Consider the following 27920-nt stretch of genomic DNA (forward strand, 5'->3'; position numbering starts at 1 on the left):
GTGACAGCTGTGCACTTCTGAGAGTGGCCACTAGATGGCAGAACGAGTCATTATTTTTAATAGGAACTGAAAAAATATGCCTAAGGGGATAGAACCATCTGTCAGCGAATTTCAGGGGGAATAATTTATAGAGCCCACTGAGTGCAATCTAAACACAACTTGAAAATTGTATTTGTATTATTGGCACAATTTTTTGAAAAAATGAATAAAAATAAAATGAAGTTAGTGGAAATGTAACTTTCGACAGTACGTTAACAACAAAAATAAGTCTGCATCATGGTAAAGACACCTTAATAAGACAAGACACTAAGGGTTTTATTTATTAATTATTCCCCCAGCCGAATTCTCTGAAATTCACTAAGGGTGAATTCTATAATGACTCGTTCTGCCACCTAGTGACCAATTGTGAAAAGTGCACAACTATCACAATAGGAAATAAACAGGAAAGAAACGAATGTTACAAACAACCTGTACTGGAATCATTTATAAATTTAGCCCTCAGATGTATTTTGTACATTTTAGAACAGCATTTGTGCTGGTTAAAGTGCAAATTGTTTACTTTAGTTTACTTTAAGATGAATTGTGTGACTTTAGTTGCAATGTTTGCCTAATATCATTACTTGCCTGGAATTGTTATTTAAATAGTAATTAAAACTCAATAAATTAATTAACTATCATTTGGTGTGAATTGACATGGTAAGTAGTGTGTCATTCTCAACGTCATGCACAAGGTGGTGCTGTGTTCATTTCAATGCAAGCAATACAAGTCTAACTCATTGTGAATAAAAGACACTGCACCACCTTGTGGAAAAACTGAGAATAACACCTCCTGGTAAACCAATAGAGCTGTACATTTGCCCATGTCTACTTAATACCCTTCAATTACAAATATACTGACCTGTCTCAGTTCGCACACAACAATAAAGCAAGAACTTTGTATGTTGTTTATAAATATACTCTTAAGTATAATTTTTGTAAAACTGCGTTGGATTGGATGAACAGTTTCCAGATATCCTCCCATTCCATACAAAGCATTCCACTTAACAAATTCTACAGCTGAATGTAAATGGGAAACTCAGTCTTCAGGAATTCTCCCGTCTCTGGAAGAGGATAAACATGTGTAAGGTGAGAGCTGATAAATAAAGCAAGAATAGGGATTGTTGGTTGTGTTGTTTCAGTTTAGCAAATAATGTGCAATTGTACAAATGATTTATTTCTCCTCTTGTATGAAGATTCAGATTCAAATTGGGGTGGACAGGAAATGCAGGGTTTGGCATTTTTTTATAAGCGCAGAGGTGAAGCGGGCAATGTAGGCTTGGGTAGTGTAAATACTGGCACCATCAGATATAGTATAGGGGTATGTAGCTGGGTTAGAAATGAATGATGGAATAAAGGAACTTAGTAGTGAGGGGGGTTAATACTTGAGAACTAATACACTAAAAGGTATCATGGCATGTGTTTGCTTACAGTATTTGGCCTCGGGCATCAATATGGCACCAATATCTCCCCTGCACAGTGTCATTGTAACTCTTCTTCTCTTATGTTCTCTTCCAACCAGAAAAATAGAAAGCTGTTCTATTATATTAAATTGCATAGTAATAAATATTATGTTTTTTCAGGATATGTTCCGATCCACAGATGTGAACCAAACTGGATATATTGATGGATATGGGCTTAATCGAGCTGTTCAAGAACTGGGTAAGATTCCCTTTTTTCTATTTTGCTGATAGGTAAGCAAGGGGTTCAGGTCTGTGCTCATTATGTGTTGCTCCCACCAACCCCTGCACAAGGTTCTTCAGTCTACATGCCTGCCGATAAGATAATGAAGGGCTCCCCCAATTTATGTGCTGGGGATCCAGGTCCTTAACCCTTCTGTGACTATTACGTGTTGTTCTAATATCCCTGCAAACGGTTCCTGTACACCCGCTGTCCCTTTATAAAGGGCTTCCCCCATCCCTGTGCTGAATACCCATCTCTGTACCCCTCCTGCAGTCATTATGTGTTGCTTCTATTATCCCTGCACAAGGTTCCTCAGTATGCACATTATGAAGGGCTCCCCATCTCTGTACCCCTCCTGCAGTCATTATGTGTTGCTTCTATTATCCCTGCACAAGGTTCCTCAGTATGCACATTATGAAGGGCTCCCCAATCCATGCGTGGGGATCTGAGTCTGTCCCCTCCCGTGTCCGATATGTGGTGCTCACACCATCCTTGCACTGGGCTCCTCATTCTGAACGCCTGCCGTGCCCTCTATGAAGGGCTCCCCCTATCCCTGTGCTGGATACCCATCTCTGTACCCCTCCTGTGCCTAATATGTGCTGCTCCCACTATTCCTGCACTAGGTTTCTGCACACTTGCTGTGTCCTTTATGAAGGGCTCCCCTTATCCAAGAGTGGAGACCCCAGGTCTGTACCCCTTCTGTGCCAATTAGTTGTTACATTTGCCCTAATATTGTTTTTGTAGCCCTGGGTGGAGATTTTCCTAAACACTTCTCCCTCTGTGATTAGAATAGTGGCCCCCAAAGAGCATCAAGGGTTTAACAATAAATAAATAAATAAATATAAAATAAAATAAATGAGATTAGCGTTGGTTTTCCAGGCTCTGCACTTCCTCCAGTCTGTACATCATCATATTCTCTGATCTCATAGCTGGAAAATAAAGATTGATCATCATATCCCAGGGCCTGACAAACCTTATTACTTACATTTATACCAAGAAAAACGATCGTCCATATTGATGGATCGTCCCTCACCATTGTCTCCGGCTTTAAATGATATGAAATCAGAATGAGATTTAGGATCTGGAAAAAAACTTTGCTCCAGGATTGATGGGAAGACATTAAAGGTTCACTCCATCCGGACGTCATTTCTCATTATGGATTGGGCTGAATCAGTGTCTGGGATATTTTCTCTTGTGACTCCAGAAGCCAGATCTCCCCAACAATATGCAAAGGTTAATGGAGATCTCTCGATCGGACCCAAAACAGGTGGGAGAAGCCGGGAACCCAGATACAGAGATATTCTTATTAAAGACTGAGTGTTCTGAGGTGGCTTCCATGCTTTAAGGGTTCTGACCCCAAGGTACTGGGTCAGCAATATGGAGTTCTGACTTGACTGCTTGGAAAGTGGAGGGGGGGTAATGACTTATTTTAAGTATGTGCAGGTCCTCAGGTTCACCTAAAAAATCCCCCAACAATGATCAGAGGTTATTCCCAGCACGTGCTGTGCTATTGCTTGGACAAAGCCTTGTTTTATCAGATGAAGGCATTGCTGTGTTCTGCAGATATTGAGGCAGACGGCATTTTATTGCATCGCAGTACGTGAGCATCAATGCAATGCAGCACATTTGTTAAATAGGAAATAAAGTATAAAACTTCAAAGAAATACACATCGAAATACACCGCAAAGCATATGTGAACGTCCATGTGTATGTGTTGATTCCTGTGCTGTGGTCCAATTACACTATAATACAGGACAGGTTCTCTTCCAATACAAATCTCTGCTCTCTGTTTGCTTCTCTTGCAGGTCTCCCAATCAGCGATGCCGTTATGAATATCATGCTTTTAAGATATGGAAATTATTCCAAAAAGTTGACCTTTGCAGACTTTATGTGCTGCATCGTTCGCTTGGAAACTGTGACAAGTGAGTTATCCCACTATGATAATGAGGATGGTGATGATGATGGTGAGAATGGTGTGATGAATGGATGCTAATGGTGATGATGATATTGATTGTAATGATGAGGATAGTGATGATGTTGAGGATGATGAGGATTGTGAGGGTGATGATGGTGATAAAGATATTGATGATGAGGATGGTGATGATGAGAAGAATGGTGGTGGTGGTGATGATGATGATGATGGTGTTGATGATTTGGATGGTGAGGATTGTGAGGGTGATGATGATATTGAGGAAGAGAATGATCATGGTGAGGTTGATGATGAGAATGATGATGATATTGAGGATGGTGATGATGATGAGGAGGATTGTGAGGGTGATCATGATATGGATGACGAGCAGGATGGTGATAATGGTAATCATGATGATAAGAATGGTGATGATGATGATGATGATGGTGGTGATATTGATGAGGAGGATGGTGATGATGATATTGATGGTGATGATGACAATGATGATCATAATGAGGATGGTGGTGATGAATGAATGGTGGTAATGATGATGATATTGATGGTGATGATGAGGATGATGAGGATGGTTTTGATGGTGAGGATAGTGAGAGTGATGATGGGAATGGTGGTGATGATGATGATATTGATGGTGATGATGGTGATGATTGTGATGTTAAGAATGATGAAGATGGTGTTGATAATATTGATGATGAGGATGAGAAGGGTGGTGATGATTGGATGGTTGTAATGATGATGATATTGATGGTGATGGTGACAATGATGACCATAATGAGGATGGTGGTGATGAATGAATGATGGTAATAATGATGATATTGATAGTGAGGAGGAAGATGTTGACTGTCATTGACACAACAGCCTGGAAGATCATGTCACACCCAAGCACTGGATGATTATCCCTGAAAATGGCATTAACATTCCATAGTAACAAATGAATTGGAAACATTTTCAGTCTAAATAAATTTTTAGAGTTGGGTGATTTTTATCATTTCTTAAAACTTATTTAAATATTCAGTGTGAATCCACTAAATACATTTCAGCTGGCTTAAATTAAAAGGTTGCTTTGCTAGCTCTTAAATTAAAACGTTGCTAGCTCTGACTCCGGAGTGTTTCAGACCACTGCTTTCACAAGGGGGAAGGGGGTATTTATTTTTTCTTTTATATCCTGACTTTTGAAAGGAGTGTTTAATAATGACAGGTCTGCTTTAATAAGCCTATTAAAAGACGAACCTATTGGTAAGAACTGATTCATTGTTTTTCATTCTTCAGAGGTGTTTCAGAATTTAAGTAAAGACGGAGGAGGCATCTACCTGGCCGCAGAGGAGGTGAATGGTTTTATTTTCTAATACTGACAATGCTGCCAAACTCAGAATTACTAATTCCTACGCTTTTGTATTTCTTAATGAATGTTTTTTTTTTTTTTTTTAATATTAAATAAATAAATGAATAAATAAATAAATAATAAATAAAATAAATAAATAAAATAAATAAAACCAATGCGAAGTACAAAATATCACTATGGGGATTATTTTTTAAATGATTCCCCTGACAATTCGGCTGAATGTTCACCCGCAGCTTTTTGAATCCCTACACATCTCGCATTTTAATCCATAATAACACAATGACTCATTCTGCCATCTAGTGGTCAATTAACAAAAGTGCACAGCAGTCACAATAGGAATAATAATAATAATAATAATAATTATTATTATTATTATTATTATTAATATTATTATTATTATTAGAAGTATTAGTAATAATAAACAAGATTTTTATAAAGCCAACATATTACGCAGTGCTGTAACTATTATATATTCGAAATTATGGGTGGATTTAGGTCATATTGACAGTTAACATTTCATTATATTGAGTCATTTCTAAATACACCCCTAAGAAAGAACAAAGATATATAGTAGTAGAGAATAAATATAGTAGAGAATGCACTGATCCTCTCTATGTGAATAGAGCATTTTTACAGGGATTGGTCAGTCCAATGTAACAAATTTTCTTTTATGTTTTTCATGTTTTTGATGCAGTACATTTCTGTTATTTATTTTTATTCTTTATAAATAGAGCCCTATGACATTTGTGTTTGCTTGCTTTGGACTATTTTTGAGGTTATTAATATTTTATGTACAGAAACGTATGGAGATGAAAATGCTAAATACTATCACAGGAAATCCTAAAATCATTTGACTAATATTGTACTTTGTTTTCTATTGCAGTGGATGCAGATTATAATGTCCAGCTAGCACCACATTGGACACACATGGTAAGTCATTATGGAAATATTCCTTATGGAAAAGCAGAAATAAGCTACAAATGATACAAATATCAAACCAAGGCAGCCAGCTACAACACCACACAAGCAGCTAATTAGAGCTTTCTATCTCCCCACTACCTGTGGATCTATATGTAATTGGTGCCATGCGGGAGCAGAGCAGTATAGACAATACACAGGGGGAGGACTCCTTTATTGGAATGGATGGAGGGTGGGGTTCAAGCTGCTAGCTTTCCTAAGACCCCATTACGCATCAATCTATTCCTTGCAATAGCAATGTCCTGTATCCTAAATATCCAAAATATATGCAACATTCTTAATGGCAGCACCACAAGGTTTTTTTCATATAGGCTAAAAGTTTGTGGACTTACTGATCATCACACCTCTCTATTGCAAAAAGGTGTTCAAACTTTTTCCAAATTATCAGTTTCCAATTCAGGTTACTGTTATTTCTACTACACACAAGGACATAGACAATTTCTCTTGTGTTACTGTCTGTATTTGTCTGCCATTTGCAACCCATATTTAATACATTACTACAACACTGTGTAATATGTTGGTGCTATATAAATCCTGTTTAATAATAATAATATTGTGTGCTTCCTAATTTGTGCAAACCCTTTCCAGTTCTATTGTGACTCTGCACAAAGCCGGCTTCATAAAAATAAGATTTGATGAGTTGGGTTTGGAGGAACTTTAGTGTCCTGTACAGAGCCCAGACCTTTATTCCTTAATGCAAACTTTTATCCCAAAGGTGTCTAATAGGATAAAGGTCAGGGCTTTGAACTGGAATGCCAACAGTGGGCCGGAGCTGCTCATCCAATATGAAATACTTTAACTTTTAGCAAATCATTCAGCTCCAGTTGGTGGCTTTGTCCCAGCTATGATGTTACCATCAATCAGATGCAGGTCGAAGGAACATTTGTGAACAGACCAAGAACTGCAGAGACACCAGGGTTTGCATGGTTGGGTCATCTCAGGATATCAATCCAGGAATAAGAAGAAGATCCTGCAGAACAAATATGGAGAGAAAGCATCAGAAGGCATCGCCATGGGAAGTGCTATAAGAAGGAATAAATATACTTAAAGCAAAACTAAACCAGTGTTACCTATAAGCGTGCCGCCATCTTCCTTCTCCTCTTCCTCCTAATGAAGATCTTCAGCCATCTTTCTTGGCCATGCCAGGGTAAAGTTCATTCAACCCCGGCACATACAAAGAATGCCGGAATTGCCAGGTTTTCCCAGCAACTAAAGCAGATGTTGCACATACTAAACTCAGCTTTGTCGCCAGAAAACCGGAGTGATCAGATCAGAAAGACAGAATATTGCAGATGGTACATTGCCTGTCCTTTACTGTAATAATGATCGGTCTGATCCAGCATTTGTAAAAGTTGAACTAAAATTCCTTTTTCAATACATTACTAAGAATGCAGCTCATAAAATAAAACATTCTGAATCATTTTAAAGATAAAAGTTGCCTTGCACTGAAATGACATCTCCTTGTCTTTGTTTTCCAGCGTCCTGGCCGCTCACTATGAATGTGAATCAGAAGATTAATCCTCACAAATTTATACTTGGAAAGCTTTGCACCGCAGTGTGCTCTAAATATTTTATTTTTGTGATGTTTGTTTTTAAAGTTTACATTTTTTAGCTGCTTTAGGATAATGTACAGTTATAAGTTTTGTTCTGATTATGACAGGGGGCTGCATTGTGAACATGTTACTGTGGGGATTGTCATGCATTGCATTCAAAAGGGCTGCCGAATGCAAAAAGTTGCATATGCATGCATTTTGAAAATGAAGAAATGCATAGTATTGAGTTGCTGCAGATTGTGCTGAAATGCACTTGTAAAGTTTGTTTTATTAAAAATAACTGGCAATGCACATTTGGTGTACCTTGCTGTGTGTTAATGGTAATGCATGCATAATCCCCTGTAAAAGCATGCACTATTGGGAACAGGTCCTAAAAATAGATGAATGTGCACGCTTCTGGGCTCTAACTAGTCTTCCTTCTCTAGAGCCCCAAGGTTTCACTGGCACTCCATCTATTACTGTACACTGACTGGACAGCTACTGGCAGCTTCTTTGTTCCCCTTTCCCCAGGAAATCCCCCGGCCTCTTTTAGGATGCCAACCTCTTGGTTCAGGAGGGATCAGCTCGTGCTGCAAGTGGGAAAGCTTTAAACCCCGAACCATGAGCACACGAAGTCCATATTTGCAACCAACACCCAGGAAAGTGGAAAAGTTCAGTTCATGATATGGGTCGTGATAGGGGCTCAAATGACCCCTTTAGCAGTTCACATAAATCTCCAAACATATTTAAAAAATATTCAATTAGTCTAAAATTCTCTGACAGATGGTCATATCCCTTTAGCCCTATTAAATGTACAACACTGCATAATATGTTGGCGCTAAATAAATACTGGTAATTATTAACAATAATAGGCATATCCTCTGCCATCTAGTGGCCAATCTCCAAAGTGCACAGCTGGCACAGTAGGAAAAGTTGTCTGAGTGAAAATTATGAACGAATCCAAAGCGAATTGATCAGGGAATCATTTATAAATATAGCCCATGGATTTCCAAAATCTTTGTGGTCATTAGGTATCTATAAAAGACCATTCATTGTGAAATCCAGGTGACATTTCATTTTTAGAAGACCCAAAAACTCGTTAACCATTGTTTGCTGAATGTGTAGATAATGTTGTAGAGTAGTTAAAGAAAAAATAAATTGTATGTAATATATTAAATGTTTTGGATTTTTTTATTTGTCTTATTTTCATTTTTTGGAAAAGTCAATAAATGGATTATAAAACAAAACAATTCTTCTATCATTCACTTTTACAGTTTAAGTGCAATTCTGGGTGAATAAAATGCAGTTTGTCAATATTTTTTTGGGTATTGGTGGTTGAAGCCTGTGAGACCTTCAGGTTGATTGAGGTTGGGCAGTAGTGTTGGTCGAATATCTCACTATTCGATTCGACAGCTATTCGATCGAACAGTGAGATATTGTTCGGGTAATCCAATGCCGAATTTGAACACCATTGAAGTCAATTGGGAGAGTTTGGGTCAGTGGGAGAGTTTGGGTTATTTTTAGGGACTAATTACTATTACTTTACTAGTTGTATGTGTTCTTGGATAGAGCTTCTCTATCCAAGAACACAGGGCACTAGATGTGATGAATAGGGAAACTTGTCCCCATTCAACCTCTAGTGCCCGGGGATCTCCTGCAGTCACAGCTGTGACCGCAAATTTCCCACCGTCATGTGACCTTGGGAACTGAACTGCAGATAAACTCTGCATTTCCCCTACGTTCCCCGTGGCACTACAGGTTAATAACCCTGTAGTGCCCCGGGGATCACACACTCTTCTCAATGATTGCAGACTTGGCTGCAATCATTGAGAAGATGCAGCTGGTAAGTATCTCTTAAGCTGCGTACACACTTCCAATTTTTATCGTTGGAAATGAACGACGAACGAACGACCGATTGGCCAAAAATCCGGACCGGCGGATCGGATTGGACGACGATCGTTGACCATCTATCGTGTGTACGGTCGTTCAGTGATCGTCCATGGTCTGAGCATGCGCGGTGAACGAACGTTCGCTCACTTCCTGTGGTGCACGTCACTTCCTGTATCATTCAAACGATCGTATCTATCGTGTGTACAATATCTTTGAACGATCGTGTCGTTATCTGTATGTACAGGATCGGTGCCATACGATCGTTCGCAGATATCGTGCAGGATCAATCGTCGTTCGTTTACCAACGATAAAAATTGGAAGTGTGTATGCAGCTTTACTCTGTAACACGCACAGTAATATGATACATTTGTTACATTTTTCTTGCAGTGGATAAAAGAAAAATGTATCATAATATTACTGTTCTGGAAAGTTTGTTACAGAGTAAGAGATATCATGTAATTGTAGAATAAATTGTTAAAAAAACACAAACACTCAATAAATTAATTTAACATTAATTTTTATATCTTTTAACACTTTTTTTATATATTTTTATCCAAATTTTTACCGTTTTATTTCGGGTTGGGTCTACCCAAATTCGAACAGCCATTTTCGGGTCGAATATAAGGACAATCCCAATTGGAACACCAACACTATTGGGCATCAATAAACCCAAAAGTGGGGCAGCAGCTCTTGGATCTAGTAGACTTATAGCACCGAAAAACTAGAATTAGGAGAAAACTAACTTTAGAACAAATTTTCATGCAATATGACTTCCCCTTTGTCCTGTTTCTGGATATTGTTTGTCCCATTGAAAATCCATCAAAGGTCAATCTAGCAAAAATATTTGCAAAACTGTAAGTTTCTAATAGTTCCCCATTCTATCTAAAATTGTCATTGAAATATAAATACCGGTATATATAAATATTTCAATGTCAATATATATAGAATGGTGCTCTACTGACATCTAGTGGTGAAATAACTAAAGGCAGTTTATGCTACTCTAGATTGTAGACCAGTGTTTCCCAAGCAGGGGGATTCCAGAGATACTTAGGCGCTCCTTGAGCAATGAGTAATTTCTGCCTCTCAGATCAGTTTAAGCTATCTGTAAGGGTGACATTCTTCCCACTGGCCAGCAATGTAAGAGGAATTCTTCCTACTGACCGCCATGCTAATATACTATGGATATAGTAATTATAGAATTATAGTAACTATAGAAGGGGTTCCCTGAGGGTTCCCCTATGGTAAAAAGGACAAGAAAGGTTGTTCTTCAGCATAGCAGAGAATAACCTAAGAAACTGTATAATGCATGGCATAGACAATTAGAGTTCATATAAATCAATACATTTTGCCAGTGAGCCCAGACATTGTGTTGTTTATTTTGTAAGATACTGAGAAAGAGGAAAGTCATCAAATTTGCATATTAAATTGGATTTAATTACTTTTCCCCCAACTCTGTTCTGTATTATTCACTTCTCCATGTGACGTCCAGATGGATTCTCTTCTCCTCTTTTTTAATGAGCCACAGGGTTATTTTAATGTTAATTTATTCATTTTTTTCTAAGCATCCTGTAAGTGATAAATAACTCATGAGTACTTTGTTATCGGAAGGGCGCTTCATTATCTATGTGTTGTCTCTGGTATCCTCCCCCAGCCTAATATAATCATGGCCATGTTTGCAGCCTCCCTGGGTGATACAGGGTGGGCAATGGGAACTGATATGTCTGTAATTGTATGAAATATTGCTTCAAATTTCATGCTGATTTTACATTAAATTATTGTTGTTTTACTAATAGACATTTATTATAGGATGCAATCATGTTTTAGGTGAATGCTGGGGTTTCTAATAATAAAAAATCTTAATAATATTAAAAAGTAGTTTTGCATCTGCAAACAAGTAATAAATGCCAGGCACTAGATCTGCATCCACTGACATATAAAAAGCCCAGCACTAGTGCTGCTAGTGCTAGTACATATATATATAAATATAGCTCAGCATTAGCTCTGAATCTGCTGAAGATTGCATGCATATTGCAGATTTTTTATGGTCGCACCCCCCCTACAGGAGAGAAGCAGCTGCTACAGGTACAGATAATCCAATGTCACCATTTTTAGGCCAAAAATACATAAGGGAGTCAGTGAGGGTGCCACCTAGTGGGCGGAAGGGGGGATTCATCCCCACACATCCACCAACCGGCCTGCCCTCTGTATAAGAAATTTTCATTAAAACACAAGCAACACTAGGGATGAAGAAATCATTTATTTTTTTTAGTCTTAAACATATAAATATATTACATTACACAATTACATACATATATAAGAAAAGCAATAAATATAGAAGTTTCACCCGTTGCTCCTGGTGGTGCTTTACCCATCAGAAATTACACTTAATATATGAGGTGCAGATTTTTTTGTTCTTGAATTGAAAACCTAACAATATTCTGTGCAGGTTTAACAGTTTTGCTTATTGTACATGCAATCTGTTCTTCTCTATTTCTTCCTATTATACTTCTACTTGCATGTAAAGATTCCTGCACAGGTAAATCATCTCTTCCTGGTGACCCCAAGGTCAGATTGTCTAATACATTTTCAGACTTGCTGTTTAATTTATTTCTTGCCTGGAAACATTTCCTCCGCTCATATAGTCTGACAGTCACCTTCCCTGCATAATGGAGGATGTAAATCTGGATGGACGGGGCCACCAAGACAGATTTATGTCCTTCTACATGAATAATGCCCTGACAGTCCTAATGGCAGAGGAGATGCATGAAAAATACAGCAGGGTGAAGCAAAATTTAAACTGGTGATACCTTAAATCCCCAAAGTTTCTTTTTGACCCTTACAAAGTGCAAGACATAGTATGAGTATGGGGGAAATAGCAGCTGCAGGAAGACCACGGACAATACTGGGAGGGTGGGCAAAGCATACAGAGGTCAGTTTCTCTTTAAGTTGGTTTGGTTTGATCATTTCTGAGCCTATAGAGCCCATGCAGACCCACTTTGTAAAACCGTGCAATTGGTAGCAAAGCAAAATGCCACTGTGTGGTTTGGAGAGACAAATGTCTATGGCAAACCAGCTTTGCATGCGGCTACGCCACAAATCTTCAAAAAATGGCACAGCAACAAGCAACATTTCGCTATTAGAAACAGCACCGCAATCTGTCAATGCCAAAAGCAAAAAATAAAGTCTCCCAACCTCTCCCATTCCTATAGAGATTGGCACAGCAGGGACAGAATGCTGCAGCTCAGCGCGGGTATAAAATGACCCAAAGTCTCCAAGCTGCGGTCTCTATACTGATACAGCATTAATATTGTGCCCACTGCAAAAACATTTCTATTTCACCTTCATCTCTTATTTCCCAAAGCTAAAATATTAGAACCACAGTCTGTCTGTGCACCGCAGATTTAAATTGGCGCAGTAGTGATTTTATTACCAACAATCTGTAAGTTTGGGTACATTTTATCAGTAGGATCTTTACTTGCTGATTTAAAACATAACTAACATCACCCATTTATTTAGTTGTATCACACGGCTTCCAGAATGTAGATTGGGGGGGGGACTCTGAAGTCCACATGTGTTGCACACATTTGCCTTAGTATAGTTCAAGGCAACGGTGGATGTAGCCAACAGAAGGTCTTTGTGTGGAAATGACTTGGGGCCCTCCAGTCAAAGTGACTTGAAGGTTTGCACAGTTTGCACATTCCCTATATCAGCCCCTGGTTCTAGGTCTGTTATTATTATTATTATTATTATTATTATTATTATTAAACAGGATTTATATAGCGCCAACATATTACGCTGCGCTGTACATTAAATAAGGGTTGCAAATGACAGACAGATACAGACAGTGATACAGGAGGAGAGGACTCTGCACCAAAGAGCTTACAATCTAGGAGGTGGGGGAATTTCACACAATAGGGTGGGAGATATGTAGTGGTGGGAAGTAGTGATGGTTTCAAAAGACTGAAGAAGACGGGTAGGCAAGTTTGAAAAAATGGGTTTTGAGTTCTCTTTTAAATGAGCAGAAAGTAGGAGCAAGCCGAATAGGACGAGGAAGACCATTCCAGAGAGTTGGAGCAGCTCTGGAGAAGTCTTGTGTCCGTGCGTGTGATGAGGTTATGAGTGAGGAAGTCATTAGTAGGTCATTGGAGGAGCTGAGAGAGCGGGATGGGGTGTATTTTTCTATCAGGGCAGAAATTTAAGTGGGACAATAACTGTGTAGGGATTTGAAGGCAAAGCACAGGAGCTTAAATTTGATTCTAAGGTGAAATGGAAGCCAATGGAGAGAACTACAAAGAGATGCAGCGGAAGAGGAGCGGAGAGAAGGATGGATGAGTCTGGCTGCAGCATTCATGATAGATTGTAGAGGAGAGAGTCTGTACAGTATTCAGGAGCCTGAATGTATATTCATCTTGCTTGGTTGGGAAGGTAAATTTCAGGTCATCAGGGGTGGCCAAACTGAATCCAAAATTGTGGTGCTGAAATGATAACTTCAAAGCAAAAATATTCTTTGCTAAAAGCCTGGAGCACAGTACAATAACCTTCCCTATTGAGCTCAGTTGCCCAATAACTTGCCCTTGGACCCCATGCAGCTATCGTGCATCCCTCTTACATTGCTGGCCATTGGGAAGAGAAACACCCTTACAGATAGCCAAGAAGATCATTGGTGTCACTTAAACTGACACCTTTGCTCAATGTTCAAGGAAACCCCAGAAACCTCTGGAGGAACCCTAGAAGACAGAACCTTGATTGAGAAACATTATCCCAACCTGTCAAATAAGTATGAGTAAAGACGTACTCAAGTGGGTCCCTCACCCTCATATATTGCTGTTTCCCCAAAAAACAAATGTCCATATTGACAGTCCTGTCTGCATCTTCAGTTCTCCCCATTGTATTACCATCCCTATTCCTGGATATATATCTTCCAACTTCTTTTTACCTATACCCGAAAGTTATTCACCCAGTTCATGGAGCGTGTGTATCTCCAAACCCTTCTTCCTATCACATCCGAGCAAACTGCTACCCGTGGAAAATCACAATGCAAACAGGTTTTATATTCCTAACCAGGTTCCTCATGGGCGTGGCTATACAATGATAGAACTATCAACTATGCACGCATGTAAGGAGATACAGCATGGGTAACCATACTAAAGTCATATCACTGCAGAGGAAAAAACATTTTACTCTATTATATGAATTGCCTATACAATTGTACTACTGGAAGAATCAACAAATTATTAAAAAATATATCACAGGGTGCATAGAATATTAGACAGCACGGTATGACTTGTATGGTATCCTGCATCATATATGTGTTTTGGTTTAATCGAAAATTACTTTACATTGAAACTGTTTAAAAGTTTGTATTGATTCATACATTTTAATTTTGTATAAGCTGAAATCTAAGCATGACTTTCATATCACGCTGGATATGTGCTGCTATTCCTGTGCATCCTGAGTTATTTTCCTCCCATACATGCCGGTAAATGTTTTTACCACTCGCAGTCCCATGCATGCCGATATTTCCCATTCACATTCTTTCTATAGATAACCACCTATAATTACATGGATCATACACATGTGCAGCTGTGCATTCCACATCTATTTATTCCCCACATTGAAACTTTCTATGGGAATATGACAGATAATTATCTAATCAATATTTATTCTATGAGACGATCGAGTTTAATTGCCTGGACACTGAGAACGATGTTTTCTCTTTTTAGAACATAATGAGACCACATCATGCTAAATTACACGTATGCGTTCTCCAAGCTCCAACAGTTCCATTATTACATCTATTCAGAGATCCAATGATATAAACATTTTGTTTGTTAAGTTCATGCACAGATACAGCGGCTTTAGAAAGTATTCAGATTCCTTCATTTTCTTGCAGCCTGATGTTACAATTGTTTTAATTCTTAACACTCAGTCTCCCATAATGACAAAGTGAGAACAGAATTTTAGACAATTTTTTAAAATAAAAAAACTGAAATCTCACATTTCCAGTATTCAGAGCTTTTGTAACAACACTTGAAATTGGACCTTGAGTGGCGCCCCCCTGTGGTGAGTTGATTGGCCATGATTTGGGAAGGTGCCACCTTTTTATAGAAGGCTTCATAGCTGAAAATGCATCAAAACCAAGCCATGAGGTCACAGGAATGCAGAGCCTGCTCTGCAGAGCTCAGTGGCCTCCATAAATATCAAATGGAGAAATTTTGGCACAACCAGGACTCTTTCAAGACAAACATGAGCAATCCAGGTAGAAGGGAAAGAGGTGACCAAGAACCTGATGGTCACTCTGACTGAGCTCCAGAGATCATATGTGGAGATGGGAAGTTCCAAAAGGACTGCAGCCTCCACCAATTCGGGCTCTATGGCATGGTGGCTACATGGAAGCCTTTCCTCAAGACACGTGAAAGCTGCTTGGAGTTTGCCAAAAAGCACCTGAAGGTCCCAGGCTGTGAGGAACAAGACTATCTGGTCTGATGAAACCGACATTGAACTGTTTGGTCCCAAGTTATGTCTGGAGAAAACCAAGCACTGCTCATCATCATCCCAACAGTGAAGCATGGTGGTGGAAGCATCATGCTGTGTGAGTGTCAGGTCAGGTTTTAGGGAAAGTTGAATGATGCAGGTACATGAATGGCGCCTCAATGTACTTCACGATAGTACATAAATTCATGTGCATTGTAGTAATCCACGGTAAGATTTACACTTTTTTGCAGGAGCCTTTGATGCTGACACAAGAAACAAACCAGGAATATGTTCAATGTGAACAGGAAGAGTGAAAGAGAAAGGGAAGGGGAGAGAGATAATGAAAGCGGATGGAGACGGGAGTGGTGGAGAGAGGAAGAGGGAAATAAGGGGGAGATCAGGGCAAAAGGAGAGAGGGGTGAGAGGGACAGGTGACACGGGATTACCTGAGGCATGGAATCTAAGTGACCCCTGGTCTCTATCTTGCAAGGAGAGATAGCTGGTGACCCTAGTGGCCAATGGGCTGCTTTGCTGCAGGGGGGTTACCAGGTCGCGCGCCCCAGGCTCCCCCCACCAGGGGGTAACATGGATCAGAAGATCACTGCATGGGAATGGTGATGAGGCTGAGTCAAGTCGAGGTAGTTGGACTGGCCGAGGTTAGGGCAGGTGAAAGGCAAAACAAGGTCAGGTAAGAAAATCCAAATGGACAACTAGCTGGCAGAGAGGAAGGAAGTGCACAGAGGATCCAGCAACCGGAGTCTGGAGCTGGAAAGGGTTAGAAAGGCCGAACAGCCAATGGCAGGAGAGGACTGAACAATCAGTAGATTGGTTTCGTCATCTACTCCAGAATCCCCTTCAGCTGTGCTCAGCCTCAGTTTCTGTGCAGGGGATGCCGAGAATGGTGGAAATTCACGGCTACAGGGATGCAGGTGATGCTGAATGAAGGAGTGGTAACAGATAGAGAGGGAGAGGGGAGAGAGAAAGGTGAGAAAAAGAGAGTAGAGAAATGGAAGGAGAGGGGAGAGAGAAATAGAACAATAGAGAAAGAACAGGGGAGAGTGGAGAGAAGGAGAAAGATGAAAAGAGATGAAAGAAGGAGAAAGGGGAGAGATTAGAAAGAGATGGAGAAATGGGAGGGGGGACGAAAAAGAGGGAGGAAAGTGAGATTAGGAAATAGGGTAGAAAAAAGGGAGAGAGAGTGAGGGGAGAAAGAGAGAGCGGGAGGGAGAGGGGAGAGAGGGAGGGAGAATGAAATGAAGAGAGAAGGGTGATACATTTAATGCACGTCACCCGCACAGATCTCTGCACTGTCATGTGACGTTTGTATAATAACTTTTTTCTTGCATGTTACGACAAAGCTTGACTAGCAATCCTGCATGTTGTACCGCCGCCCTAGTGGCCATAGCACCCTAGGTCATACATCTTTGACTCTAGCACAGCCATGTAACTGGGTCTTACATTTCTTGTTCTGTGTGTGTTGTATGGTTTATATTCTCTTCCCATGACCTCATCTGATATGTTCAGGGATCAATCTCACCGCCGTTTAGTCCTCTGTACCAAATCAGCGACCTCAGTCATTTAATGTGAACCGTCTTTCCTCCAATTTTTAACATTCTATAAAACAATAATTAGAAGCAGTATCAGAAAATAGCCGGCTTCCTTCTTTTCCCCTCACGCCGCTCGGAGCATGATTCACCTCCTTTTACAGCCGCAGAACATGACAATGGTGTCTGATTACCCCGAAATGTCAGGGAAATGTTGAATAGGCAACAATTAAACTCCAATTGGACGCGGCCTATTTTTAGCTCCAAATAACTAATCACAAACCTATAATTAGAAAGCAAAATGCCGCTTTTACCGTCGCTGGATTTTCTTCACCAAATTACCGCATACCTTTGCCGGATTTTTTGGAATCATCTGCATGATCGATGTTTTTTTTCTATCTTTTGTATACGTTTTTTTAGGACGCTGCGGCATACAGCTCGATATGACTCAGAGAGTGGAGAGAACATTGTGTATTTTAATAGTGACGGAGTGATTCACAGCATTCCAAATTATTCAATGCGTACAGTGTGCAATGTCAGCGCTTCAACTAGGTTACCTTGTCTGCTCCGAATTTGGAACTTAGCCGCCAGAACAGATGTTGTCACAGCTAAGATCCAGCCAAGATGAAATTAAATGGGAACATCTACTCCATAAACTTTCGTCTTTTTATCCAAACCGCCGGTGATTGAGGCGCTGTATGGACAACCCACAGTTAAAGTGGACCTGACAAAAATTTGGGCAACTAAATCAAAATATAGGATCTTCAACAAAAAAAATTAAATGCACATGGCGCACTGTGATGTGGGTGTAGCTATGTAGCACAGTGGGAGAAACTTAAGGGGATCGGGTAAATAAAACCTAAATCTACCCAGCGTATAAAGCACACTTGTGCCATAGACTTTATGCCAACAATATAAGCCCTTTGCCAGACAAACAAAAACCTCTGCACAATAACTTGTGAAAAATCAAACTTCTTCTTCTTTGATATTCTTTTCCGTACACAGAATATAGAGCTATTGATTTGTTTCAGTCTCTCCTGCAGAAGAAGTTCATTGTAATACCGGAGCACTACTTGTTGAGACAATGAACATGGTGGGCAGCTGTACATAATGCACAATATACAAAATCTATTACCCACAAGCAAAAATTCTCACCCCAAACAAATTAATTCTCCCGTCCTAAACATCTCTCAATCACAAACTTTCCTTTGCAAACAAATGCCAGGAACAAAAACACTCACAGCAAAAAAAATAACTTTGAACAAACATCCCCTCCTCCCACACAAAAGTACCCCAAAATCCTGTACATATTTATTCATATTTATTCATTTTTGTTATTATTATTAAAAAATATTTATATAACATATTACAAAGCGCTGTACATTAAATAGGGGTTGCAAATGACAGACGAATAGAAACAATGACACAGGAGGAGGAGAGGACCCTGCCCCAAAGAGCTTACAATCTAAGAGGAGGAGGACATAGCACACAATAGGAGGGGGATATGGAATGGTGGTGGAGTAGTGAGGGTTTAGGATACAGAAGACGGGTAGGTGAGGTTAAAGCGTTGGGTTTTAAGGGCTCTTTTAAATGAAGAAAAAGTAGGAGCAAGCCGAATAGGACGAGGAAGACCGTTCCAGAAAGTCCGGGCAGCTCTAGAAAAGTCTTGGAGCCATGTGTGTGAGGAGGTTATGAGTGAGGAAGTCATTAGTAGGTCATTGGAGGTGCAGAGAGAGTGGCTGGGGGGGGATTTTTTTGTCAGTAAGGTAAGTCGGACAAGAACTGTGGAAGGATTTGAATTCTATGGTGAAATGGAAGCCAATGAAGTGAACTACAAAAGAGATGCAGCAGAAGAGTGGTGGAATTTGATGTTTTTATATAGGATTCATCACATATAGCTTTGGCCCTGGTCTGGTCTTTTTAAAAATTGAGTTTGGCCCCATCCCAGACACTTATCAAGCTTTATCACTGGACAGTAATGTAATCCCTGACAGTAAAGGTCCAATAGGGAAGAGTTGGGATTGGACAGAAACACGCTTTATTTTTACAGCTATAGAAGAGCAGTCTATAGTATAAGCTCCACGTATCTCTGGCTCTAGAATGTCTATTAGCCAATGGAATGGTCTTAGTAGAGAGGGGCCTGGTGACAAAAGTAGAGCACAGAGGGCCCAGTGGGCTGTAGGCTGCCTCCCTCTTGAAACAGCCGTAAGAGTTTGAGTATTGGAATAAGGACCTGATTAGAACCTTCTCCTAGTTAGGTCCTACAACAGCACTCAATACAGTTAACATCAATTAAATTAAAGCAGAGGTGAACCTGAAAAAGCTTGGTTTATACTTGGGCCATACCACTAGATGGCGATGTGTCCTCATGTAGTTTACCTGTTTTATACCGTGTTTCCCCGATTTTAGGACATCCCCATTAAGTAAGCCACCCCCGATTTTTAAAAAAATAATTAAAATAAGACACTCTAATGCTAACAAATTGACTGCTACAGTATATGGAAGGATATGACTTCAGTATCAGCACCTGAGCAGTCTTTGGGTTGTTTCAAGAGGATGAATAGCGACCTGATTCTTCTAGGCTCCTTAAAATAACTCATGGATACAATACCCCCTATTACAGAGGATGCTTGGTATTTAATGTCAAGTTCTATGTAGACTATAGTAAGACAATCATATGAGCAGGAAATGGGAGGAACTGGAAGGGGAGGGGAAATAAAAAAGAAAAGGAGAGAGGAGAAAGAAGGAAAAGGGAAGAGGGGAGAGAGGGAAAAAAGGAGAATGGGAAGAGATGGAGAAGAGGGAGGGGAAGAGTAAAAGGCAGAAGGGAGACAAGGGAGGGAGAGGGGAGAGATTGAGGAACAGGGAGAGAGAGGGAAGAATAGGACAGAATAGAGAAAAGAGTTAGGAAGGTGGAAGGGGATAGTGAGGGGGGATAGAGAGAGAGACAGAGGGAACAATAGAATAGGATAGAGAAAGGAAGAATGAAATGGAGAGAGAATGGTGATATGTTTAAGGCATATGACAGATCTCGGCACTGTATGTGACCCCGGTATAATCACTTTGTGCTTCCTGTTACTTTAGAGCTGGTCAGTCAGCAGCAGCAAGTTACCATTCCATATAGAGATGTTGCAATATCGCCGCCCTAATGGTCATGGAACCCTCGACCACAGCCTAGGTGAAAGTAGAAATCCAATCCTTGTGGCACGTATCTTTGACTGTGCGCCAGGCCCTACATTTTGTTTGAGTGTTGTATTTTCTTCACGCTTGGCCAGATCTGATATATTCCAATGTTTCCTTCCATGGTTACAAGGGCATTTGAATATTTCATGGAAATGGAAAGGTCCATTTTATTAATATGATATACAGATTGGCTTGTACAGTAACATGTTATAGAAGGGGAGGTATTCTTTCTTGGATCATATCCTTTATAATGGAGAATTCCTCTGCACCATTCCCATCCAGTGTGCGGATACAGAAGAGTCGGCACATTTGTGGATTATTTTACGGCATCAGCGCATCTTCTGGGGAAATGAGAATTCTCCTTGTGGAACAGTATAAAATCATATTTATAGTTGGCTGAGTCACTCCTCGTATCACAACGAGTATTTCAGAGTTATGTGATCTTGCAGTTCTGCATCTCACACCAGGAACTTGTTTTAATTAAATCTGCTCTGCGGCGAGGAGTGTGATAACTGTAAATACCACCGGTGATTTCACTTACACAAAGCTAATTATGGACAAATTTGTTTAGTCAAGTTTCATCAAGAGCAGCATTGTGTTCAATAGGACGCACAATGTCACCTCTTCTCTTCATCTTTCCTTTCTCCTCTCCTTCTCTTTCCTTTCTCCTCTCCTTCTCTTTCCCAATTCTCTGACCTGTTTATCTTCACTTTCTTACTCTTACATCTCCTCCACTTTTATCTCCCCTCCACTCTAACCTCCATTTTATACATCTCTCCTCTCCATTTATTATCTTCACTTCTCCTCTCCTCTTCTCTCCACTTCCTTTCTTTGTCCTATTCTTCTCTTCACTCCTCCACTTTCCTCTGATCTGTTCACTCTTCTCTCACATAACATCCTACCTTCTCTTTTCTTCCCATCTCTCATCTCTGCTCATCTCCCTTTCTGTTTCCCTACTTCTGATTACATTACTTCACACCTCTTAACTGCCCTCCACTCTCTCCTTTCCTCCTCTCCACTCATCTCCTATTCCCCTTCTCTTCTTTCTTCACCTCCTCCACTCTTTTCACCCTTTCTCTCCTTTGTCCTATCCTTCTCTCCTCCACTTTACTCTCATCTGCTTGTATCTTCTAATCCTTTTCTCTTATAACATTCCGACCTTCTCTTCTCTTTTCTTCTCCCCTCTCATCTCTGCTCTTCTCTCCACCTCTTTGCCTACCTCCAACTCCACTCTTCACACCTTTCTTCCTCTCTAATCATCTATGATTCCCTATGATTTCTCCTCTACCATCCTCTCCAGCCTCCTCCTTTTTATTCACCTCCACTCCTCTCCACTAACCTTTCTCTTTTTTATTCACTTCCCTCCCTTTACTTTCCCCTTCTCTCCTTTCTTCTATCATTCACTTTTATCTCCTTCCATCCACTTTTTTTTATTTGCATTTACAATAAATCCTTTATTTACTTATTTATTTATATTTATATATCCTATATTTACCTTGTTTATCTCATATATCCTCCTCCTCTTCTCTCATACTTTGCCTTCTCCCCTCCCCTCTCTTATTACCATTCTTACCCCTTCTAAACTCTTAAGAATTCTCTCTTCCTCCACCTCTCCTCTTCTCATTCTTTTCATCTCCTTCCCATCATTCACTTCTATCACCACCATTCCCTCCTCACTCATCCCTCTCCTTTACCTTCCATCTATCCATCCCACACTCCTCACCTCTTCTATTGGAATGTTCCCTTCTTATTTCTCTTATCCCTATTCTTCTCCTCTTCATTTGCACCTCCCTCCTCCATTCTTTCTTCCCCCATCTCTATCCTTCTCTATATATTCTGATATATTAAGAATCCAGCTGAAGAAGAGTTGTAATTCCCTTGATCTGCTCATCTCCACCTCCTCATATAGTAATCATCCTCAGTATGAATAACATTCACACATCTTCCATATAACACTCGCTATAAATGAACAATTTACACAACTGATGTTAGCAGTGAATGCTTACAGCATCTGACCAATAGGGGGCAGGTTTCAGGTCTGTAAAGCAAACCACCAATAATAATCCACATATAAAACAGGGATAAAGATAATAGAAGGAGTCAAAACCAGAACATGGAGGAACACAAACACACAATGCTGAAAATATAGAGCCAAAAATGGGCATTTAAATAAAATTGTACACTTTTCTTCAAAACTTATTTTCTGATTGCCACTTTCAGTAATGAGAGGGTCATCGGTTTCCTTTGGTGAGGATCAGTGATTGATCACTGTAATTGGTGATCAGAAACTTCATTAACTAAAATGTAGTAATAATTATTAATATTGGTGAGTATCGGGTAGGGTTGGTGCAGGGTACTATCATCACTATTAAAAACTGCTGCAAAGGGGCGATCATGGAGTTTAGGACAATGCTCTGATTGTGTTGCCTATGGCATTATAATCTCCTCACATCAGTGCATTATAGGATGGCATTTTGCTTTTTCAATATATTTTGCTTGCTGCAGCTTTGATGAGCTAAATTATAGTTAGTGGCAAACCGTGACAAACCCGATATTCATTTTATTGAGTCACATAATCATATTTTTTAGGAAGAAAATACATCTAATATGCTTCTAAAATGCAATGCACATCTGTTACATTTTAATGCAACACATAAAAAACAAGCTAAAAATGCATTATACAATTTAGGGAACACATATGTGCATTTACAAGCACACAGATGTTAAAGCCTTTGCAGCACTAGGATGCAGGTTCGAATCTAGGCCAGGACACTATCTGCATGGAGTTTGCATGCTCCCTATATTTTCAGGGGTTTCCTTTGTGCACAACAATTTCCTTCCACGTCCCAAAAAACTAGTCACAAATTACCTTAAGACTGTATTAATGATAAATGACTATGGTAAGGACATTAGATTGAGGAATATCTTGTGACATGACTATAGACTTTGTAAAGCTCTAGATAATATACCTTGACTGTATAAAAGAATTATTAATAATGAAAGGTCCATAATATGAGATCTGCTCACAGATCACTGCTATCTGCTGGATTTCAGATTCCAGTTCATGCATTGTGGCTTTCACACCAGCAGATGGCGCTCAAATCACACCCCTCATCACACATTGGGGGATATTCATGCAGCCAATCAGCAAATAGCATTTTCCTTATGCAGAATTCACCAGTTTATCACTGTTTTTGACACCAATTAATAAAAATGTAAAAATTGGTGAGTAAGCTTGAAAAAAAAAATATCTGCGTGAAAAAAGGATTCCAGCTCAAGAATGATTCCTGGTATAAGGAGATGATGGCAGCGTAGCATCTCTATGGGTATAAAATTGTAGCGTCCAACATGCAAACTTCCATAAGGCTCTCAAAATCTCTAAAGTCTGTTTAGCATAAACCATCAAATTGTGCATAGAGTACATGAAAAAATCCCAGATATGTCCATTTATCCAGCAAAAGGATCAATTTTTAATAAAAGCTGCAAATTTTCTTATTAAAAAACCATCTTTGTGCACTCATCCAATGACTTTGCTTAGGCTGTGATGATGTCATTAGTCTGCTGCAGGCAGGAGGAAGCATTTTCCCATTCTCCATTGATCAAACTGCAACATTGGAACCTGGATAAAGTCATAGAGGCTGCATCAGGGTCTAATCTGGGTGATCCTAGTCACCAGGAATGATGATTGGGTCATCCCTGAACCAAACCCTCAGGATATGGTGGCCCTGGATGATGTCTGAAAAGAGATGGGGACAATGCCAGGGTGGTGAGGGCTAGTATTATTATTATGAATAAACAGGATTTATATAGCGCCAACATATTACGCAGCGCTGTACAATAAATAGGGAAAATACAATGTATCTGTTAGGTGCATTTTATTAATTTGCTCCATTTTCATTAGACCATTTGATAATCAGATCTATTTGTGTGCTTTGAGTACATTTTAGCATCATTTATATGCTGAAGATAGTGGCATGGCTTGATTGGCTGATAGACTTCCCCAAATGATTTGTTTTTATGGGGTTTGTGTGATTCACACAGATTTGTAAATAAATAGGTCACCGCGTTCCTCAAGAATCTGCATTCCCATTGTGGCTCGTCTGTTCAGCACAACGCTTCATCAAGGCGACAAATTACAAGCGGCTTGGCTGGAGTAGCCGGTAGCGCCCAACCATCTGCTAATGAACTATTGGCTGTGATATTCTGCAGGGTGAGAAGGTTACTTATCTGATATTGGTTGTTCATGATTCTCCATTTCAATGTGACCCCAATTAACCTGCGGGCTCCAGGCGGCCAGGAAATACATTATTATTCCTACAAGAGAAAACCTTCATAGGAAGGGCAGGAAAGAGTTAAATTGTATCATTTTTTTACAAAAATCCCAGCAATGGGTGAGGGTTTGATTGATGTTTAGAGGGAATTCACCCATTTCATTTATTCCGGTGGCTGAAATCCAAAATTAGAGATATCATAGAATTATATAAATATATTTCTTCCTATAAGTGACAAAAAACTGGACCGAGAAGTGTATGTAAACCTTAACAAAAATAGTTTTACTTTAAATACAATGTATTCATTATATTTTACATTTTGCCCCATGGATAATGACACCAAGAGCTCTATTTATAAATGATTCCTCCAGTCAATTCCTCTGAAATTCACCTATTTGTCTACAGGTCCCCTATTAAAACAATGACTCGTTCTGCCACCTAGTGGCCAATCGTAAAAAGTGCATAGCTGTCAGAAGAGGAAATTATTCTGAAAGAAAATCATTTTATTAGAGGAATAATTTAAAAAAAAGAACACCAGGAGTTTTTTTTGTAAATTATTCCCCAATCTCCGTGGATAAATCTCTCTAAACTTTTCAGTTACTTTTAAAACAATAACTCTGCCACCTAGTGGTCAATCTGTGTACAGCTGCCACAATAAGAACCTGTATAAAATTATTTATTAATGAATCTAAAGCCAATTGACATAATTTATAAGCAGAGCCCCAAGAGGTTTATAAAGCAGTAAATCTGACATTCACTTAAACATTCCCTGATGCAGACTCCTCCAGGTCCATGTGTTTCCATGGCAGTAATTCTCCACCAGGGAATGTTCATTTTGAATGCCAAATTTGTTGCATTATAAATATAGCCTAAAAATGATGATTCTGATACAAAGTTTTTTTGCAAATGAAGAAAATAATTTAATAAATAATTATTAAAAATAATTCATATAAAAATAATTTAATATAATTTATATTAATAAATTAAAGGGGGAGGGGGATGAAATATTACTGGAACAAATTAACTAAAAGAAATAAAAATAGGAGAAGTGTAAGATTATTAAGGCTGATTAGGGTTAGAGTGGACCTATCATAACATTTTAATATTATTTAAATGAGTGGTTGTCCCTTATAATACATACCAGGGTATCCCAGCAGGCTGTAGGTGTACTTCAGTAATTACCACTGCACATGTCCAGGAACAGCCATGAGTAATCAGGGGCTTTCCTAAAATGTAAAAAAAATAAATAGAAGAAGCAGCATGCATACACAGGGAGATCAGCACTTTTTTCACATTTGCAGAAATACCAGTCACCTAATCTAGGTGGCGCTACAGAGATGTCAAGCGCCAGAAAGAAAAGGGAGGCCCAGCGATCATTTGACTCAATCGGCTAGATTTATGGATTTTTTTTCAATAAGGTTCCCCCTTAACTGAGAGTTCATTGGAGGAAATATATTTATTATAAAATAAATAACATTTTTCACTTGCAAGACTTTAAACTGATGCCACATGCAAATTAAAGGTCACGGTTCTTATTTACATATTAATAAAATTGAAATACATTAATACAAAGCATTTTATTTACTCCTGACATGACATTTGTAGGCCATCTGCAAATGTCATTTAACACAAGGACTGATTCTGTGCCATGCAATGCAATTCCAAGCTGTCATTTTGACAGCCGGTGATATTTGATAGCAGACATAAAGGATCATGATCGGAAAGTTTGTCTCTTTGGACATCTCTCAAATATTTAATATTTTCAATCAAATAAAAGAGTCAATTGGGCGGGAAATTTTTATGTGTATAGCACACATTATTTATTTATTTTGCACTAAAATGCAATTTAGCAATCCAGTATTCGGAAACATATTTAAACATATTTTTTTGGCTTTAAATCTCATAACCGTTTATGGGCTCTATTTATAAATAATTCCCCTTTCAATTCGCTCATATTTGTTTCTTCCTATTCATTTCCTATTGTGACAGCTGTGCACTTTATGACGATTGGCCACTAGGCGTCAGAACGAGTCATTGTTTTAATAGACGGCGCGTAGTAAGATACGACCACTGGTCGTCAAATTTCTAAGGAATCGACTTTGGGAATAATTTATAAATAGAGCTCCATGTGTTGCTTTTAGTGAAAATATGTGAAGCTTAGCCACTATTAATAAGGGGTGCTAACTGCACTGCCTGACTTACAGGTGACCACAAGGGGGAGTATTTGCACATTCATATATAAACTAAAAAAAGAAAAACATGGCACAGCAATGCAGATAAAGCATATTAAAGTGGAACTAAAGTTAAGTTTGCATGATCAGGCTGGTCCTTATTGTAGATAGGGACAGGGGATGCCCCTTCTGCAATAATGCGCCTTACCTGCCTAATCGGTCTGGATGTCTATCTGGATGCCCGTAAGACCTAGCTTCCAATGCCTGTGCCAGGAATGAATAAACACCTGCATGCCTGTGCGGCCAATCGGGATCGCCGAAAATTCTCTGTACAAAGAAGGAAGATGAAAAAGAAGAATGCAGAGCGATGCAAAGTTTTGCTTTAAATATGATCTACAAGCAAAGATTAACATAAAAACTCTGACATTCACCAAACTAATACATGGTGGAGCTCCTCCAGGTCCATTTGTTTCAATGGCAGTAATTAATTCTCCACCAGTGAATGTCAGATTCACTGCTTTATAAACAGCCCCCTAAATGTGCACTCGCTGATAACTCGCTATTCTTCCGCTTTAAGCCTGACCTGCAGCCTCTCCAGTCGTTCCGTCCATTGTAATCTCCAGACCGCGTCCGCAATTGATTTATCCTAAATTTACCTAAATCTCCGCTCTAATCCTCTGTTTGATTTAGAATTTGAATTGTCGACCGGCGTTGCCATAATTGCATTTGTGTGCAATCAGAACAATTCTAATCCCCGGGTAGAAATAAAAAAAAAAAAAGCTCTCCATCGCAGCGTCTGCGCCTCCCATCACGCCATTGTGTGGTTCTACGCATTGATCCGGAGGGCTGCCGGCGCCCCGCTCTCCACTAATTATACAAGGAGCACAAA

At 39.4% G+C, this 27920-nt stretch overlaps 1 protein-coding gene across 1 annotated transcript in view; it reads left to right on the plus strand.

The window, feature by feature from the left end:
* Nucleotides 1–8735, plus strand: part of LOC140329915 (calpain-13-like) — a 70465-nt gene extending 61730 nt beyond the window's left edge. Inside the window, exons 22-27 of the mRNA XM_072410307.1 lie at nucleotides 1057–1125; nucleotides 1620–1698; nucleotides 3525–3641; nucleotides 4916–4971; nucleotides 5872–5918; nucleotides 7445–8735. Coding sequence (XP_072266408.1) covers nucleotides 1057–1125; nucleotides 1620–1698; nucleotides 3525–3641; nucleotides 4916–4971; nucleotides 5872–5898 — 348 coding nt within the window. The 3' untranslated portion in view covers nucleotides 5899–5918; nucleotides 7445–8735. The remainder of the gene's footprint in view (nucleotides 1–1056; nucleotides 1126–1619; nucleotides 1699–3524; nucleotides 3642–4915; nucleotides 4972–5871; nucleotides 5919–7444) is intronic.
* The last annotated feature ends 19185 nt before the right edge of the window (nucleotides 8736–27920 follow it).

Source organism: Pyxicephalus adspersus, chromosome 4, assembly GCF_032062135.1.
Source record: "Pyxicephalus adspersus chromosome 4, UCB_Pads_2.0, whole genome shotgun sequence".
In the NCBI taxonomy this organism is placed as follows: Eukaryota; Metazoa; Chordata; class Amphibia; order Anura; family Pyxicephalidae; genus Pyxicephalus; species Pyxicephalus adspersus.